Source organism: Sphaeramia orbicularis, chromosome 9 (genome assembly GCF_902148855.1).
Source record: "Sphaeramia orbicularis chromosome 9, fSphaOr1.1, whole genome shotgun sequence".
Taxonomy (NCBI): Eukaryota; Metazoa; Chordata; class Actinopteri; order Kurtiformes; family Apogonidae; genus Sphaeramia; species Sphaeramia orbicularis.
Genome location: NC_043965.1, coordinates 13336675 through 13356549, shown reverse-complemented (window position 1 = coordinate 13356549; position 19875 = coordinate 13336675). Strand labels below are relative to the sequence as shown.

Genomic DNA, 19875 nt, shown 5'->3' with positions numbered 1-19875 from the left:
ACTGCATGTAAGAAGGTCTTTCTGCCACAAAGCTTTACAAATAATGCAATACTAGATCTATACAATGCCTTCTTTTTATAGTACAACTAACTTAAAGCTAAATTACCTTTAACATGTGTGTAAATATCTATATAGCCTCATCTATCCAAAAAAACCTGCAGCAAGATATGAACTGTATTCATTATTTATTATTTTTAGTCTGATACAATAAAATAAATGCCTGTATAACTCCTCACATTTTTTTAAACTGATCATATAAATGTGTATTTTCACTTTGAATTTTTTGCTTAAACGATGTGCTACGTTTTCCAGACTGTGGAAACAACAGGTCTAAAGTAATTCAATACCCATCTGAATTATGCATATGATGGCGCAGTAGGATGTTCTGACCTGCTCTCACTGTGAGGAAGAGCCAGCTGTAAACAGGTAAAATATATTAACTAATCAAAGTTTTAATTTGACAAAACAGAATGTCTAATGAATTCTGTAATGTTAATGTTAATGTTAGAAATGGATATTGGTGTAAATAACTGTTACATCTATATATGACTTAAACTAATTACAGCCCAAGTCCCAGTCAAACTCTCATCTTGCGTTTTCATCTAGTATTAAATTTCTTAATGAGTGATTCATGTTCAAGTCCAATGATTCATTAACCCATAAAGATACTCATACTGATATAAACTGTTTAATACTTATTGATCCACTAATCCTATCAATCCATGTAAATAATTGGTGTAAAATACAGTTTTTCATCTTTTCATGGTCATCAGATATGACCTATTTGGACGTTCAGGGGCTCCGTAGTAACTGTAGAAACACTGTCATCTTCTCCAACACTGATTCACCAGTAAAACCCATGGAGTTGAATCAATGACAGCGGGTGGAAATGCTTGGTTTATGTTCAAGTAGTGACATATTTTACAGAAAAAGTCACTTTTTCTGCAGTTTTCTCTGTTTTTTATGTAATAACCTTCAACTTTGATCTGAGCTTTTATGAACATCTACATGACCAGTAAATTAAATATAGGAAAATACATTATTTATACTGATAAAATGCAAAATACAGAAGATAATATTATAATAAATGGTGATAAATCACTTAAGACAGGTTAGATATAGAGAAAATTTCATTTGGGAACTGAAACAAAAGTAGCGCTGGGTCTTTATGGGTTAAACTGCAATGTTACTTGAGTCGCTGTATGTCAGGGCTCGTTTGCACTAATACGTCTTCTTGGTTCAAAATGTGAACAAAGAAGTGTTTTCTTGATGGACTTAAAAATAGTATAAAAAAAGACCAGCTTGTTTACATGTACGGAAGCCGAGAACGGCCTTGGATTAACACATAATTTTATGGTCATTATCTCGTGATAACAACTTAATTAATTCGTTATCACGAGATAACAAAGTTCGTTTTCTCGAGATAACAAATTAATTAAGTCCCTCAAGCCTGACAGAAACTGCTCCATGGTGATCTGTAAAATTAAAAAAAAAAGTTAATGTTGTCATACTTGTGACCAGCTGCAAGAAAAGTTGTTCATCTTTTGACTGCTGGCCCTTCATTAACTGTAAATACAAAAGGGTTGTCATAGTTCCAGTGTTTTTAACAGCCACATTGGCTTTTGACTTAATGATTGTAACACACTGTACTGCACTACTAAGCATAACGTACATATGACACATAGGACACAACGCACTATTAAGGGAATAAATAAACATTTGATTAAACGTGGCACAACACATCCTGCTAAATTAACGTTAGCCAACATAAGCCAGTGTAGAAAAGCCCGACTGGTGTCTGTCGGCTCGATAACATTAACATGAAGTTAGGTTGCGATTCTGACAGTCAAGTGTCCATGAGCAATAACAAGTAGCTAACAGTACGTTAGCTGAAGCAACCGGATAGATGTTGGCTGGTAACTTGGTCAAACTCTCATCTGTTCAGACTAACATACTACCCCTTGAACCTTAAACACACAGTAAACAAACAAACAGAACTTGTAGTTACTGTAACTTACCGATAACTTGTTGAATGTGTGTTCTGCTCTGTACAGCACATGTCAGCAACAGCTGTTGACGGCCACGATGTGGAGGAAGTGGTACCTGTTAGCATCTTCTACTATGAAATAACGAAGTAAATTAATTCGTTATCACGAGATAGTGAACTATGTTACCTCGTGATAACGAATTAATTAAGTCGTTATCACGAGGTTCTAATCCAGCCCGTGGGATGACTTTGTGAAGTGCAAGTTAGGGCATCAAACTCAAAAATAATATCATTATAACCGATAAATAATGACAACACCATTTTTTTCTCTTTGATTTAGTGCGAAAAACATTAAATTATGAAAATGTTTACATTAACAAACTACCCTTTAACAATAAAATGTGAATAAATAACAAATATAAACAAGCTGCAATGTCTGAAGAAATTTAAGTGCAATTTTAACAATATTTTGCCTGTTACTAAATGTTTTGTGCCGTTGTAGATCTGACCTATAATGCATATGTATAAATGACAAGTTGAGGCATAATATTGACAAAACTGTACTTATATTTCTTAACAAAATCCTTTTTTTCCCACATTATTCACATCCTTTTTGGATAGTTTGTAAAAGTAAATACTGGCATGACTGAATGTTATTTTTTGCACTAAAACAATTTGAGTTGTCATTATTAATTGGCCATCATCAGGGGCGATTCTAGGATCAGAGATTTAGGGGTGCTGAGCATCCAGAACACTGGCCAGGCAAGAGAAGTTGCACTGTTTTGTACATTTTAACATAATTTCAGACCATTGCTCCCACATTTGTGAAAGAAAAGCATAACATTTTTTGGGTATGAGAAACTCTGTGACTAAACCATCAAATCTGATAAAAGTCATTTAAATGCTGAGCCACAGTAAAAGAGGAATGGACTGGAATCATAAAAGAAATAAACCCTAACTCTAATTTCTGGTGGAAGACAATCCTCCATTTTGATACAGCAGCTCCTCAATGTATACATCTACAATAGAACGGATTTAAGTCCAGGGGAATATTAGTGTCACATCTACCAGATCTACTTCAAAATACTGTCTGCACATGACAATACATGGACTTTACAGGTTCTATCAGTGGAACATTTATAAATCTGTTTATAAATGTACATAAACCAATATATATATGGAATAACACTTTATCATATACCATCAAAACATCAGCAAACCAGTACTTTTGTCATTCATTTTCCAATTAATCTGATAAAAATATATAACATTTAGCACATTTAATCTCTGAGGCAGATAATTGCTAAATAAAAATTGTAGACCAGAGTATATGTTAAGTGTCTCTATGCTGTATTTTTGTTGTTAAAATATTAGGTTTCAACCATGTACTGTATATGGTTTTGATATTTTTCTAGCATGTTAAGAATGGACATATAGTAAACAAGAAAAAAAGAAAAATTTTAGCAACCTTCAAATATTTTAGGGGTGCTGGGAATCAATTTAGGGGTGCTTCAGTACCCCCCAAAATGGGCTAAAAACACCCATGGCTATCATGCTATTATTTTACTGGTCACTGCAGATTAAAATGGGCTGAATGTGGCCCCCGGAAGAAAATGAGTTGGACACCCCTGACCTAATACATTATATTTTTGCAGCCACGTTACAGAATACATTCCATAATGTCCTTTTCTTTACAGTCCTGTCTAAACCTTGGGTGATACAGTGTACTGTGTCCTTTCTCCCTCTTGTGCACATTTTGATCTCTGATCACATCTTTACTGTGTGTAAAGTCTGAGGCCTCAGTCCTGAAGGTGGACTTTGTAATTTTTTTTTTTTTTTCCATACTTTATTTACAAAATACCGTATACTCATAGACCAGAACATGGCATGGAGAAAAAAACAAACAAAAACATAATGCTTGAGGTGTGGCAAGAAGAAATTAAATACAATTACATAAATAGGTATGTAAATTAAATAAATAAAAATAAAGGAATAAACAAAAAGAGAAAAAAAAAAATAAAATAAAATAAAAATAAATAAATTACAACTTAAAATTGTCACATAAGGCTTTAGTCTTCACAGCTTTAGAGTTAGTGCAAAAGTTAAGTGTGTCTAGATAGGATTTCAAATAAGATTTACAGACCACAAAGCTGGGTTTCTGATTGGCAAATTTGCCTGTATGTATATGAAATTTAGCTAATAAGGAAATGAGATTAAGAATAAACAATTTCTGAACAGGCAAATCAGTAATGAAGAAAACAAATAAAATATCATCAGTTTTTAAGTTAAAAGAAATATCCAGCTTTCTATTTAAGAAAAGATTAATATCACACCAAAAAAATTTGACAAAAGGCACATTCCCAAAACAAATGAGTTAATGTTTCATCCGAATTATGACAAAATGAGCAAAAAGGGTTGACACTGATCTTATACTTAATCAGAGCTGAATTAGTTGGGTAACACCTATGTAACAGTTTTAACCCTTTCATGCATTGTGGTCACTACAGTGGACAGTTCTTCTCCAGCTGTTCTCTTGTATATCCATAGGTTTTGTTGTTTTAGTTCCATATGAGCCAATGCAGTGGACACTTATGCAGCATCCCATAATACACTGCAGTTCATACCATAACTATAACTTTGCAGTTCTTGATAAACCTGATCTGCAGTAACATGTTAAAGTGTAAATCAGTTGTTATTTGTTAGACAAAAAGAGTTATTTTTTGCATGTTATATGAGGTAATAACTAGCATTAGAGTATGTTCAAATGTGAGAAAACATCAAATTAGCAGCCTTAAAAATGTTTTTATTTCATTGTTTTCATTTTACTTTCTGATATTGGGTTTTAAATGCATATTTCTTTACTTAAAAAATTAAATGCATGGACATTTTTGTAACTCCATGAAAAACTCGATTGCAACTTTTTTTTTTTTATGCCTAAGGAGGTATAAAAAAAACTCCAGAAAAAAAAAAAAAAAAAAAAAAAAATCTTGACTAAGGTTCTCATAATTCATGCATGAAAGGGTTAAAGATACTTCTCTCACTTCATTAGAAATAAAAAACTTCCTTGGTAATAACCATACTTTTTCCCATTCCACATCAGAATATCAATTACTCCAAAAAAAGATGGAAGCTGGCTTACAAATTGTATCCCTTTGAATCATTTCTCTAATGCATTTATTATTATTATTATTATTATTATTATTTTACTCAAGAATGGATCTAAATGTCCTATGTAAGGTGGACTTTGTAATTGATCTTGAAGTATCTGTGGAGTGACACATCCTGTTTTTTTTTTGTTTTTTTTTTTCCCCTCCTTGTCTTGGTCATTGGACGGTGGGCACGTGAGAAAGTTTAGCAGCTGTTTGACCGGGGCTCGTCACTACGTCACACTGCTCCTCTTCTCCTATTGGCTGTCTCTTGTGCAACTGTGCAGTCGTATAAACTCCGCAGTTTGAAGGAGTTGGCAGAGCGTCCTGCAGGGCTCGCATCAGTCTCAGTGGGGGGAAACTCTGCTGAGTGAGGGGAGAGGAAGAAAAAAAAAAACAAAAAAAAAAAAACAAAAAAAAAAAGGAAAGAGGCTTCACCGGTTTCTGCACACTTGTCTTGTGAAGTGATTTAAAGATGCAGAGCTGCGCCAGGTCCTGGGGGATCTTCTTGGCCAAGTCGGTGAATCCCAGCGCACCGTGCAGGCATCTGAGTAACAAGAGCCGCGTGGTGTGGAAACTTCAGAGCAGGATCCGAAACAGCACGGCATCCTGTCCAACAGCAGCCCGAGGTCTGAGGACGTCTGCAGCCGCCTGCTCCAGACAGATAGAGAGAATATTACCCAGACATGATGATTTTGCAGAAAGGCACATCGGTCCAGGTGAGAGGGAGAAGAGAGAAATGCTGGATGTTTTGGAGCTCGAGGTAAGAAAGACCATTTATTAAAAAAAAAAAAAAAAAAAAAAAAAAAAAAAGCGCTCAAAACAAACGTCTAATCTTTTTATTCAACACCTTATTAGTGCTTGCCTTTCACAATGTATCCAGAGCAGTTTTATTTATTCATCATGCATTCTTTTTTTTCTTCTTCTTCTTTTTTTTTCTCCAGTCAATCGACCAGTTGATCGAAAACACCGTTCCAGCTTCCATCCGTATGAACCGGAGTATGAAAATGGATGATCCGATTTGTAAGTTTTTTTTAATTTTTAAAATCTGATTATTGTTTGTAAACCCATCCTTCCACTAAAAGGACGCACAATGTAAAATGTAAGCCAATCCAAACACTATATTTATTTCACTCCAATTCAGCTGGGTTTTTTTTTTTTTTTATAGGGAGGCTTTTTTTTTTTTCCTCTTCATTTAACGGTCGTGAATTGAAGCCAAGTGAGTGGCTGAAATGTAGGTTGCACCTCTATTGTGCGCCGTGGAAGCGCTCTCCCCTGTTAAGTCTTCCTGTGAACATATTTGGAGTTGTTTTTGCGAAACTCGGCGAGCGGCACCAATCTCCTGTTGGGAAGACGATGCTCATAGGATGGCAACTGGAGTGTAAAGTTTAGCCTTGAGCTCCGGTCCCAAGTCCAGTTCAATCTGGTTACAGCGTTCACATTACATCACAGCCGAGGGGGTTCCTAATAAGGTGACTTCTGTATGTTTTGCATGGGATTTGCCTAGGATGTGTGCGTGTTTGGTTTTTTTTTTTTTTTTTTTTCCTCTGTCCTCTGCAGTATGTACCCATCTCAGCGCTGATTCACTGTGTTCCCGTTAATCCACTTTGCTTTGGCTCGTTTTCTGAATAAAAAAAAAAAAAAAAAAAAAAAATCCACGCACGACACTGAATAAGTCCGTGTTATCAGTCAGCAAATAAATGTCAGATAAAAACAAGTGAATACAGTCAACTGGATGACATGCTCACAGCTGCTTTCCCGTCAAAGCTCATGCAGGAGAGAAATGATGGAGAGAAACAGAAATGATGTGTTTTCTAATGCAAATGAACTGAAGGGATGTATGTTCATGTGCTCATCTGGGTTTGGTGTTGGACTTTGCTCAGAGCAGGTGCATAAATGAAGAAAGAGGAGATAAAAAAAAAAGGGGGCAAAACTGTTAAAATATGCCATTCTAGTCTTGGATGATAAAACCGTGAAAATAATCATTGCAATATCCTTTTTTTTTTGCTTTTGTCCTTAAGCTTTGTTTTCAGTTAATACACAAAATATTGTTTTATTTTACACACAAAGGCTATATTTTGATGTGCAAGATGTAGGGATGTGTTGTTCAAATATGCAATTATAGTCTTGGATGGTAAAACCGTAAAGATAATCATTGCAATATCCTGTTTTTTTTGCTTTTGTCCTTAAGCTTTGTTTTCAGTTAATACACAAAATATTGCCTAATTTTACACACAATGGCTATATTTTGATGTAGAAGATGTAGGGATGTATGTTCATGTGCTCATCTGGGTTTGGTGTTGACTTTGCTCAGAGCAGGTGCATAAATGAAGAAATAGGAGATTTAAAAAAAAAAAGGGGTGGGGGGGGGGCAAAATTGTTAAAATATGCCATTATAGTCTTGGATGACAAAACAGTAAAATCATTGCAATATCCTTTTTTTTGCTTTTGTCCTTAAGCTTTGTTTTCAGTTAATACACAAAATACTGCTTAATTTTACACACACAGGCTATATTTTGATGTGGAAGACGTTAGAGCTGAACGATATGGACAAAATTTTATATCTCGATATTCATGCCAGATATCTCGATATCGATACGATATGACCGCGGGTTCGGTGCAAACCAAGCATTTTTCAGAAAAATACAAACATCATAATACAAAAGAATGCAGAAAGTGCAGTTTTATGTGAAGTACGAATAAATGAAATTTGTTGTGACTTCCAGAGCTGTACATGCAGGGCGAGCGCGGGGGACATCTATATCGTTTATATCGTTGCTTTTTCGATATTAATATCTTGAATGTTCATATTCAGCCCTAGAAGACGTAGGGATGTATTGTTCAAATATGTGATTATAGTCTTGGATGATAAAACAGTAAAGATAATCATTGCAAGATCCATTTTTTTTGCTTTTGTCCTTAAGCTTTGTTTTCAGTTAATACACAAAATATTGCTTAATTTTACACACAAAGGCTATATTTTGATGTGGAAGACGTATTTGGGAGGTCTTTCATGTTTTCATTTTGCCGAGGCTTTTGCAGTGTTTTTGTCACCTTACATCATTTTAATTTTCTTATCTTGTGCTGTCTTTTTGGATGTTTTTGTCTTTTTGCACCTTTAATGTCATTTGTCTTGGCTGCTGCTTGGTTTGTGACCTTTTCTTCATCTTATTATGTGGTTTGTGTTGCTGTATTGTCATGGCTTCTGCATCATTTTTCACCTTTTGCATAATTTTTTTTTCATGCTTCTACTTTTTTGTCATTAATTTTATTGCATTTTTATGACATTTTGTCCCGTTTCGCATCTCATTATACAGCTTTGTCCAATGCTTTATGTGCAATTTTCACCTTAGATCATGCTACTTGGATGTTTTGCAATGTTTTTGTGAAACCATAAGTAACAATATGGTTTGTTTTGATCAAGGTCTTCTATTGAAAAATACGAGTGCAGTGTTGAATGATCCTTACAGGAATCTGAAGTAAACGTGGGTGTATATCAATCACAGCTAGCACCATAGCAAAAACAGAATGGAGCAAATAGACTATACATAAAATAATCCCTCCTCAGTCATTGCCAGTGCACTAGACATAGGCAAGGCAGGTTTATTTATACAGCGCATGTCATGTACAAGACAATTCAAAGTAGAGCTGCAACCGATTTATCGATTAGGTGCTTGAAGCCAGTGCAGAAATTCTCGATTCGATTAATCAACTCGAATTAATTGAAGGGAGATATTCTATTGCAGTTTTCCTGAATTAAAGCTTCTTTGTGCGTCACAATAAGCGTCCGTGTGAAACACAACAGTGGAACCAATGTTTAAGAGCAGAGAAATGAAGGAAACAAAGCTGTGATTTAGGAGAATTGTGGTTGAAAGATTTTTTTTTGGATCACTTTGAGTCGATTAATCGGTTGCAGCTCTAATTCAAAGTGCTTCACATAAAACATTAATAGCATTACGGCAGGGTGCAGGGGAAGCAATAAAAAGTATAGGCATTTAAAAACAAAAACAGATAAATGGATAAAACAGGTAAGCAGATAAAACAGATAAAAACTTTAAGCTTAAAAGAAACAGTGCAGATCTGAACTGATGAATAAAAACTCTATTCAAATGCAGCTGCGAACAGGTGAGTAAAGGATCACCATCACAACAGAGACCTGCACTAGGAGTAAGTACGGAGTGAGCAGCGTTGTTGCACTACACCTAAACTTCAAGCATTTACAGGGTCTACAATATGGTTTGTTAAACTTGGAAGACATATTGATTTGACTGATAGGAAAACTTGTATAACATTTTGCCCATATCTTCCAACGCTCAATGCTTTCTACAGTTACTACGCACACACCTGTAAAGGAACATATGTGTATTTTAATCACATTTTAAGTACTCAGATGAGTAAACACAACCTTGAGTAACACATTTTTGTAGTTGTAATATATCTCCCACAATGCCTCCAGCACTTGGTAGAAGTTAATAATAAACTCTACACGATAATTGACTCATATCTTCTTTTATGACAAGTGTTGTGTGTGATTGTGTGCCCTAAATAAATGCTGATAGGAATTAGCAAGTAACCCGACTTTTTCACCATAAACTCGGCTTTTTGACAGTAAAAATTAATAATTTCCTGAGATTTTACTGAGACAGTTCACTGAAAACTGCCCATTTTTGCAGTAAATGAAGAAGAAGTGATTCAAGCTCAGGTGCTTTTCCCCTTTTACCTAAAGTAATCCGCCCTTCTGCCAGCCCCTCCTCTGCCACTGTCAGGTTTCATAATGCAACAAGCCATGCTGAAGGAACAAAACTAGAGGCTGTGCTGGTTTTCTGCTTGTTCAGCTTTGGAGGGCTTCAGTTTGCAAAGCCAGCAAGGGATTCTCTCTTCAACAATAGCCCTCCTGGATGGTTCTGAATCAGGCTTTTTTTGCTGCCCTGTAGGACTCTGGGTCCATGGGAAAGCAGTCCTCCTAAATGAAATGCACTTGCTCACAATCATACACTCAAAGCTCAGCCTGGACCTGTTGATAAGTCACTAAATGTCTTTTTTTTTTTAACTTGGCTCATGCACCAGTTACATACATTGCTTGGGGATGAATTTGCACTGTCACTGTAGTTGTAAATATCCACCTGTGGACAGACTTTGGGCAAATGGCCTCTTTCTCATCGCCAAGGACTGGAAATGTGTTTCTTATTCTAAAAACAGGAGTAGTCAGGGCTCTGGCCTCAGTCGGGCGGTATTGTCCATTCCTCGGAGTTGCTAGGCAGCCAGGACAGCCAGAGGAATCTGAGAGGCTGGTTGTGTATTGGCAGAGCTCCTTCCAGCAGTGGGGAATCGAGCTACATGAGTATCCATCATGAAAGAATCCTCCTGTAGACAACACTGTGACGCATTTACACACATGAGTGACATGAGCCGTCATAAGCCTATGTATTCTGTGTTTAATTTTAAGAGTTTTTTCCCCTTGTATCATCTATTTACATTAATTTTTAAATTATTTATCTTTAATAGTATAATTATTTCATGAAGGTGATAACTTTCATACTATACATACTGTATGCGGTGACTCTAAGCATCTATCAAACTAGACATTGATTGCAGTCATTACAGTATTTTTTAGTTTTGTTTTTAGTTTAGTTTCATTTACTTTTGCAAGAGGATAAGAAACTTTTAGACATCAGCCTTGGATTTTTAATAGGCCAAAACAACAACGATGTTTTTGGAGAGAGAAGCCCCCTCAAAATCAGCTGATATCATCCTCTGCATAAAATGAACTTAAATTTGTCAGTTCTGAAACTTAACATCTAATTTAAAGCAACTGATCAATGAATTATAAAATTAATATCAAATAAGAAAAAAGCAGGCAGTTCCAGTTGCATCCTTAAAAGCAATAAGTAATTAAAGCTGCAAGCAGCATTGGACGGGACATCACACCAGGCATTCCGCCTCCCGTGCATTCTGTCTCTTGTGCTTTCCACCTCCCATGCGTTCCACCTCCCGTGACTGTCAACACCGCAGCTCCACTCACACCTCTCTGTCCCAACACCAGCTCCCACCCTTTGGTGTCTGTCCTCCTTTCATCCCCACAGAACACCTGCACCTTTCTGAAGGTGACTGCAGGAAATCTGACCCCCCCCCCCCCCCCCCCCCCCCCCCCGAAAAAAAACAAAAACAAAAAAAAACTAATGGTGGCCTAAAATTTCTACACAGCACTACATGTAGAAAGTACAGTTTGTTTTTTTTAGTTGATTTTCCCTGGTGTTTGTGCAGGACACTGGTTGTGTGTTGGTGTTGAAGATGGAAAGAAGTGTGTGTCGTTATTTGGTTTGAAACTGAAAAACTATACATTTAAAGAAAGAAAAAGCCTTCATAAGGTTGAAATTACTTTTTATAGTAGAAAGTCAGTTTTTGTGTAGGCTTTTATTGTGTATCTAATATGTATAATAATAATAATAATAATAATAATAAGGTAGTTACCTTAGCTGCCTTGCATTTATGGATGCACTTCAGTTTGGTGTTTAGTTGATGTTTTCTAGCAGTTGATTGACAGTGAAGATGGGATAAGGTGTGTTATCTCGTTTACAAATGAAAAACTATATAAAGATGAAGTACTTAGGCCTGCAAACTCAGTCACCCAAACTCAACTGATGTGCTTTTTCAGAACTGTTGCATTTCTACCAAACATGGCTCCATATTTCCCCATGTTTCCTCCATATTTCTGACCTTACAGTCACAGAGTATTGACTTTTTCCACATAAAACCATGAGATTTTTGCTCTTAAAGTCACATCTTTATTTTCAGAAATTATTATTGTTTTCATTTTATTTATTTATTTTTTTCATGAATTTACAACTTTAAGTTTTTAATTTAAAGTCAAAACTCAAAATTAAAATGACCTTAGAAAAGCCTGTGGATTAACCTGGTATGGTTTTCGAACAGAGAGATCACACATTGTTGAAATTGGACAAGATCATGTCATCAGTTTTACACTGACAGATATATGGCTTTAACAAACAGTAGAAAAATGGGCACACAATGTCTTTTGACCTTTGATTTATCACTGCTTTTGTTGTCATTTAAATGAGATAAAGTGCAATGGGTAAGATACCCACTTAAGTTTAAGAGTTATGACAACAACTTATGTTTTTTTCCCTCAACCTTGGGCAATAATAGTTCTGAACCTTTTTTTTCAGTTGTTGACTGTAACAAAAACAAACAAAAAAAAAAAACCAGTGGTGTAATGTGAGAGAAGCGATCTTTGTTTTGTGTTGAACACTCAGTGTAAAACTACTCTTGCTGTTTGTTTTTATAAAGTTTTAGACAGGTGACATCGTTATCAGATGCTGTTTTATCAATATAATTGAACCTTTGATCAGTCCTGAAATATAAGGCATAGATAGTACAGATACCTGTCAAAATGAAGGGATTGGAAGTAAAAAGTCAATGGAAAAATTAAAGCTGCAAGCAGCATTGGGTGGGACCTCGCACCGGGCGTTCCTCCTCCCGTGCATTCTGCCTCCCATGCGTTCCTCCTGCAGAAAAATAAAAAAAACGAACGAAAAAACAATAGGGGCCTTGCCTTCTGGCTCTCGGCTCGGTCCCTGAAAATAGTTTCTGTCTTCCTTCTAAGTCAGTAATTAGTTGAAGTCTAACTTTTGCTCTCAGCCACTGTCGGGGCCACGTTCCACTGATTATGATTGTGTCTAAAACTATTCTATTGGTGCAGATGAATCAGCCAAACTGATAAATCTGTCTGTGTGATTAGTAGGAATCTGCCTATGCTGAACTTTGTTGGTTTTTCAAGAGTTATGAGGAAAGCTTTTATTTATAGATGGATGGATGGATGGATGGATGGATAAAAGCATGACCGCACACCCTTCAGCCCTCTGGAACTCTTCTGTTACATAGTTCTCTTCATTCTTGAACCTTTTCAGAGGATCAAAAATGATATCCTCGCTGCTCATCTCAGTCATTGTATTAGTGTTTTTTTTGTCAGTGATTGTAACCCTGATTTCATGTATTTATTGTTTACAACACTATCTCTAGCATTTATTGCATGTAAAATGTATTGCATTAATATTACCCTGTGATAACAGTTAACAGAGCCAAAGTCCTTCCACCTCCCAGTTGCACCATATGGGATCTTATTCCATGAAGAAAAATATATTGTAGTCAATGGCAAGAGACAAGCAATTTTTAATCTGCTTTGAATTCTGCCATCATTTCTACACATTTGTCAGTTCAAGATCATTTTACAAATCAGGACAGTTTCAGTTTATTGTAAAATTGTTGAAATATCCTAGTGCTGTTGCATATAGCTGTAATTTAATAATCAACAGTAAGTAGAAAAACAGGTGTAAAGATAAAATTAAACGTAATGAAGTGCAATTGTCTTTCTCAACAATATGTCACTGCAGCTTTAACATGACCAGAAGTAGTGGTTATAGTCATTTTCATCTGTTAAAATTTTCTCACCTTGTTTTTGAAGATTAAGGTAAAATGTGTCAGGGCGGCAGCCATTTTGCTGACGTATAATGAAAGATGCAGCCCATTCAGCCATTCAAGACAAAACTATACGTTTCTATCTTTGCCAATAATCACAACTTGAATTGAAATGACATGCATTATACGTATAAATGGTGGCAAAATTCAAATGGAATCAAAAAATTATTTCTTTTGCCACTGACCACTATTCGTAGTTTGTCCAAAGATAAGTCCCGTGGGTCACAGCTGAAAGGGGGAGGTCTTTGGCTCTATAATGTTCTAATGATATTTATGCATAAAATACCCTAAAGGAATACCACATTCTTTATCACACTAATGCAGAAATTCCGCACATTTAAAAGTTTTGCTCACTAATTTGTCTAAAATGCTCTAACATCCATGTGTATGCACACGAAACAAATGTAAAAAATAAAAGCATAAAATAAAATCTGTAGGTCAGAAGAATCTCTACTGTGTCACAGTAGTTACGTTGTTGTTCTTGTTGAACCCATATCACAGTGTCAAACTTCATATATTTTTTTAGGTGAGAATGAAGTTTTGGAGACTTTACAGAAGATTGCATCAAATAACAAGGTTTGGCGCTCCTACATTGGCATGGGCTACTACAACTGCTCCGTCCCACCACCCATTCAGCGTAACCTGTTGGAGAATGCAGGATGGTGAGTGTCCTCAGATAAATGCACCCTGAAGAAACCTCATGTGACTTTAGATATACTGTAACTAATTGTACGTGTTTTTTTTTTTTTTTAACGACATTGAACAAACACTAACACTTTTACATATATACAGAATAATAAAATAACACAAAATAAACTAAACTAAAAAAAAACATTCACACACATAATCACATATGTATTATAAAATAAAATAAATAAGTAAATAAAATGGCTGCCAACAATAATCAAAATGCATGGACATACTCAAATTCTCTCAGAACAAACATTCCAGGGTGTCAATTAAATGATATATAAAACAAGACTTACGGGTGGTGACTAACTTGACAGTGAGCCAAAAAATGTCCCCAAAGTCTCTCAAATTAGTTTTCCCTGTCACCATTGAGAAAACTCAGTTTCTCTATTTGAATGATATGTATAATATCTATTAGCCACTGTTTAAAACAGGGTGAAGTGGATTTCCAATTGAGAAGAATTAACTTTTTAGCGATCATCATTGTCAAATGTAGGACATCCTGTAGGTCTCGTGATGGCTCCAGAGAGACTGTGGAGCATCCAAAGACAGCCAGGTCAGGGTTAGGCTGGATGTCGCAGGAATAAGCTTCTGAAAACCAGTCAAAAACAGCAGTCCAGTAGTTAAATAACACTGGACAGAACCACAAGAGATGTGCCAGTGATCCGTTTGCAGAGTGGCACCTGTCGCATTGAGGAGATACAGATGATCCGATTCAACTTTACTTTGGAGTAATGTAGTCAATGTATGACTTTGTATTGAAGTAGTCTACAACGTGAACTAACCCATAAAGACCCAAACAGCCACGATGACTAAAACCATCTACTGATCTAAACTGTTTAATACCTGTTGATCCACTAATCCTATCAATCCATGTAAATAATTGGTGTAAAATACAGTTTGTCATCTTTTCGTGGTCATCAGATATGACCAATTTGGTCGTTCAGAGCCTCTGTAGTTACCGTGGAAACACCGTCATCTTCTACAACATTGATTCACCAGTAAAACCCATGGAGTTGGATCAAAGACAGTGGATGGACACACTTGGTGTATGTTCAGTTAATGATAGATTTTGCTGAAAAAGTCACTTTTTCTTCCGTCTCTTCTGTTTCTGATAAAATAACCCCCAACTTTAATCTGAACTTTTATGAACATCTACATGATCAGTAAATTAAATATAGGAAAATACCTGATGTTCACTGAAAAAAAAACAAATACAGATGATTATGTCATAATAAATTGTGATAAATCACTTAAAAGTTAAATGTAGAGAAAAAATATATTTTGTAACTGCCACAAAAGTAGCACTGGGTCTTTATGGGTAAAACAAACGGTTAGTTCAGGACATGATCTCCTCCCACAGTTCTAATGACAGCCCTGACTTCAGATTCTTGGCCCATTCTTCCCTAATATGATCTGAAGAGATAGTTTTGATGAAACAATTTACAAATTTTGATATCAGCTTGTTTCGACTCTAGAGAGAATAGAAAATTCTGGTAAAATGGGGTGAATGGTTGGAGCTGACTCAAACTGATGGTACTAATTATGTTTATTCTTAAGGCTTGGTTCCTCATTTAGTGATAATCTGCTGTAGTGTGAGAATAACGTGCTGTCAATATGAAGTCACAAGACATTAGACTGACCAACAGACCTGACTCGTGAGATCTGACGACGTGCTTCCCTCTAGCTTTTTGCTCGACATTTTCTTTCACCCGAATCCAAATCAACCACCCATCCCCGTGTTTTCACCAAAATCTCTGGGTCGTGGGAGACGTACAATGCATTCCACTGTTGGGGCTGCCTTCGTTAAATGCCACCTCTTCTCTGCTTTTGTCCCGCTGCTCTGAGTCGCTCCTAATGAATCATTGTGGGTGCCTTGTCCTCAGGGTGACACAATACACGCCCTACCAGCCAGAGGTCTCTCAGGGTCGTCTTGAGTCCCTTCTCAACTATCAGACAATGATCTGTGACATCACGGGCATGCCTGTGTCCAACGCCTCTCTGCTGGACGAGGGGACGGCCGCCGCTGAGGCCATGCAGCTCTGCCACAGGTACCTAAACACTGACCAACTATAGATGGACGCAAACGCTTTCAGTTGACCTGGACAACAGTCAATACATTATATTGAATATACAATAACAGTCAATTTATACAGTCGCAGAAAAAATTATTAGACCACTCCTTGTTTTCTTCAATTTATGCTCATTTTAATGCCTGGCACAACTAAAGGTACATTTGTTTGGACAAATATAATGATAACAACAAAAATAGCTCATAAGAGTTTCATATCAGAGCTGATACCTATCCATTTTCCATGTTTTCTTGATAATAACCAAAGTCACTTCAGTTCTTACATCAATATCTATGGCATTGTACTGACAAAAACAGTGCTTTTAGGCATTCCATGTTTTCTTTTCTGTCTGTTTTAGTCACATGATACACACAGGAGTTAGTACTTGATTGCATAACCATTGTTTTTGATGACTTTTGATGGTCCAATAATTTTTTCCGCAACTGTATGTTTCTCGTTGGCTCCTGTATTACTCCTCAAAAACACTGTACTTCTTTTCATTTTATTAATTCTTTTAAGGCCGTACTGATGGAGGCAAATGCTGTTTCTTTAATAAGTGTGAGAAACCTATACCCCACTGTTGCGATAGCATTAAAGTACATTTACTTTACTTTTAGTTTCTCTTACTCAGACTTTATATGTATGGTTTGTCTTCTGAGACTATGAAATATTTCCTAAATTAAGATGGCAACATATAGCCTTGTTTATATTGAATCCCTGTATCATCTTCATGCAGAGTTTCAGCTTCTTCCATCTAAGAGAAGGTACACTTTCCCCTGCAGAGCCAAATCAAACCGATATCTCAAATGATTTGTCCCATCTACTGTTAAGTTTTTAAATAGCCTGTAGACAAGCTTGTTGGGAACAATGCAACATTTACTATGATGACTTATTTATTGTATTTATTGTACTCTGTGAGATTGATTGTTTTGGTGAAATGTACACTTCTGCTGCAAATCAAATTGCCCTTTGGGGACATTAAAGATTTTTCAATTCAGTTCATTTCATGGTGTGTCCCTTTGGCCAGATTCTTGCACAGCACCACACAATCCTAACTTGTATTACCACATTGTTACCCTTCAGACAGAACAAAAGAAGGACCTTCTACATTGACCCACGATGCCATCCTCAGACCATTGCTGTGGTGCAGACCAGAGCTAAGTACGTATCAACAGTATGAATCAATAAATGATCCCTTTCCCGACAAGGCTCAAGTTATTGGATACACAGATATGAAAAAAATCTCTTGTTTTTGTGCTCAGTGATATGGTATATGCAACTTTGCACCTCCACATATATGTTGTAATATACCCACACTGAAGGTGCGATTGTCTTTTGCAGCTACATCGGGGTAAAAACTGAACTTAAGCTTCCTCATGAGATGGACTTCAGTGGGAAGGATGTGAGTGGTGTGCTCTTCCAGTATCCAGACACTGATGGCCGGGTGGAGGACTTCACTGCCCTTGTGGATCGAGCACACAAAGGAGGGGTGAGAGAATAAACCCTTTAGACATGCATTAACACAACAATAGGAGGACTTAAGGCTCCTTCGCACTTCAGTGGTTAAAACTGCAGCGGGAAAGTCATTATTTGTGTAATAATACTTTAAATGCCTGGGTAATTTTAGACAAAAGACATTAGAAACTCTTTGTCATAGATTTTGCAGTTTCCACTAATCATGTCATCTGACTTAAGCTTCACTTCAATGTTTCTCCAGAAGCTTTGGATGCTTTCTTTTATAGCTGCTCCATAAAATTCTATGCAGACGATGGCTACATATTTACAAGGTTAAAAAGTCTTAAAAGTCTTGAATTTCCAAATCTGCATTTAATACCTTTTAAAAAGTCTTTAAAAGGTATTAAATTTGTTATGGTGGGTCTTCAGTTATGTTGCCATTAAGGCCGACATTGCAATTTTTTTTTAACCTTGAGATATATATTGCGATGTGAAAAAATGCTCAGGAGGATATAATAACTGTGTGGTGCCAACATAAATGGTCAAACAAATTAGTTGTGTTATTTCTTGTTGTGGCAACAGGTGCAAGGCACTGTTGACACCAAAAACACGTTTCAGTATCATCCTTCTTGTAGCCGAAATGATTCCAGATGACTGTTGCTTTTCTTCTTGGCACCAAGTCTTCGTTTTCGGTGATTTTCTCTTTTCTGTTGCTTCTTTTTCAATGTTGTTATCTGCGACTCATTCCAAACTGATTAGAATGACTGTGATTGGTGGATCACTGTGCGCAGTGTGTGTCAGGTCCTCTTGAAATTAGATGAGAACACATTGAGTTCATTTGCCTACTACATCGCAGAACCTGCGATGTGACTATTGCGTACATGTACATCGGAATGATGATGCTCAAACGATATATTGTGCAGCTCTAGTTGCCGTAAACTTGTTTGCTGTATTGTGTTTAAATATATCTGTTAAATGTGTTCAAGTTGCAAAGAAAGTAACGTTAGTCGACTCAGTTCCACTCGTTCCAACCCAACAATTTATATTGAAATTTAGAGCCAATTGTCACTAACATTGCAGCCCGTGGTGAGAAATGACTCGGAATGGTGAGACTTAAGGCATTGGAGTAAATAGATACGTTTTCCTAAATTCTAGGAGTCACAAATTTTTGCTATTATGGCCGTGACATAGGCATTAAATTCTGTTCTAAGTAGTCCTAAAAATGTCTTAAAAAGTCTTAAATGTAACCTTTAGAAACCTGTATTTACTTACTGAGCTGTAGTCCATCCAAATAATACTATGAAACTGACTCCCCCCATCCCCCACCCCCCTCCAGGCTCTGGCTTGCTGTGCTACAGATCTGCTCGCCCTCTGCATACTGCGTCCTCCTGGAGAGTTCGGAGTCGACATCGCACTAGGCAGCTCCCAGAGATTCGGCGTTCCTCTGTGTTACGGCGGCCCACACGCTGCCTTTTTTGCTGTTAAAGACAACCTGGTTCGGATGATGCCTGGCAGAATGGTCGGAGTCACCAGGTAAGATGTGACACTCATTTATCAGAATACTTTAAACAGATGTCATACTTTGAAATTTAGAAGAAAGTTCAGGGTTTAACCTTAAGGCACCAGAGTTATTTATTTATTTAGCAAAAAATACTCAATTTTGATATTAAGATTTTAAAAGCTGTCTGTGTTGCTTGTTGCGATAGTGCAACTTTGGTGCTTAAAAGGTAAATAAGGACTGTGGTGGAATGTAACAGTTCTTCATTTAGTATACTAGTATTTCCATTTTCTGCAGTTTTATCTTTCTGTTCCACTACAGATATTACACATTTTAATTCACTATGTTTGTCTGAAAGCTTTGGTAACTTTCCAAATAACTTTCCAGTTTTTCATCACTTTCCTATATATAAATGTGCTGATTTTTCAATGTTCATTCAAGTGTTTCCTTTACTGCTTGAGTTTAAATTATTTTTTATTTAAAATTCTGTCTTGGATTTATTGAAAATTGTATCCGCACAAAACTGAAAAT

General features: G+C 36.5%; 1 protein-coding gene across 1 annotated transcript in view; it reads left to right on the top strand.

The window, feature by feature from the left end:
• The first annotated feature begins 5446 nt into the window (after positions 1-5446).
• gldc (glycine dehydrogenase (decarboxylating)) overlaps positions 5447-19875 on the top strand; it is a 36953-nt gene continuing 22524 nt past the window's right edge. The window contains 7 exon segments of the mRNA XM_030144160.1: positions 5447-5896; positions 6078-6156; positions 14156-14291; positions 16206-16370; positions 17475-17552; positions 17733-17880; positions 19183-19379. Of these exon segments, the coding sequence (XP_030000020.1) occupies positions 5609-5896; positions 6078-6156; positions 14156-14291; positions 16206-16370; positions 17475-17552; positions 17733-17880; positions 19183-19379 (1091 nt within the window). The 5' untranslated portion in view covers positions 5447-5608.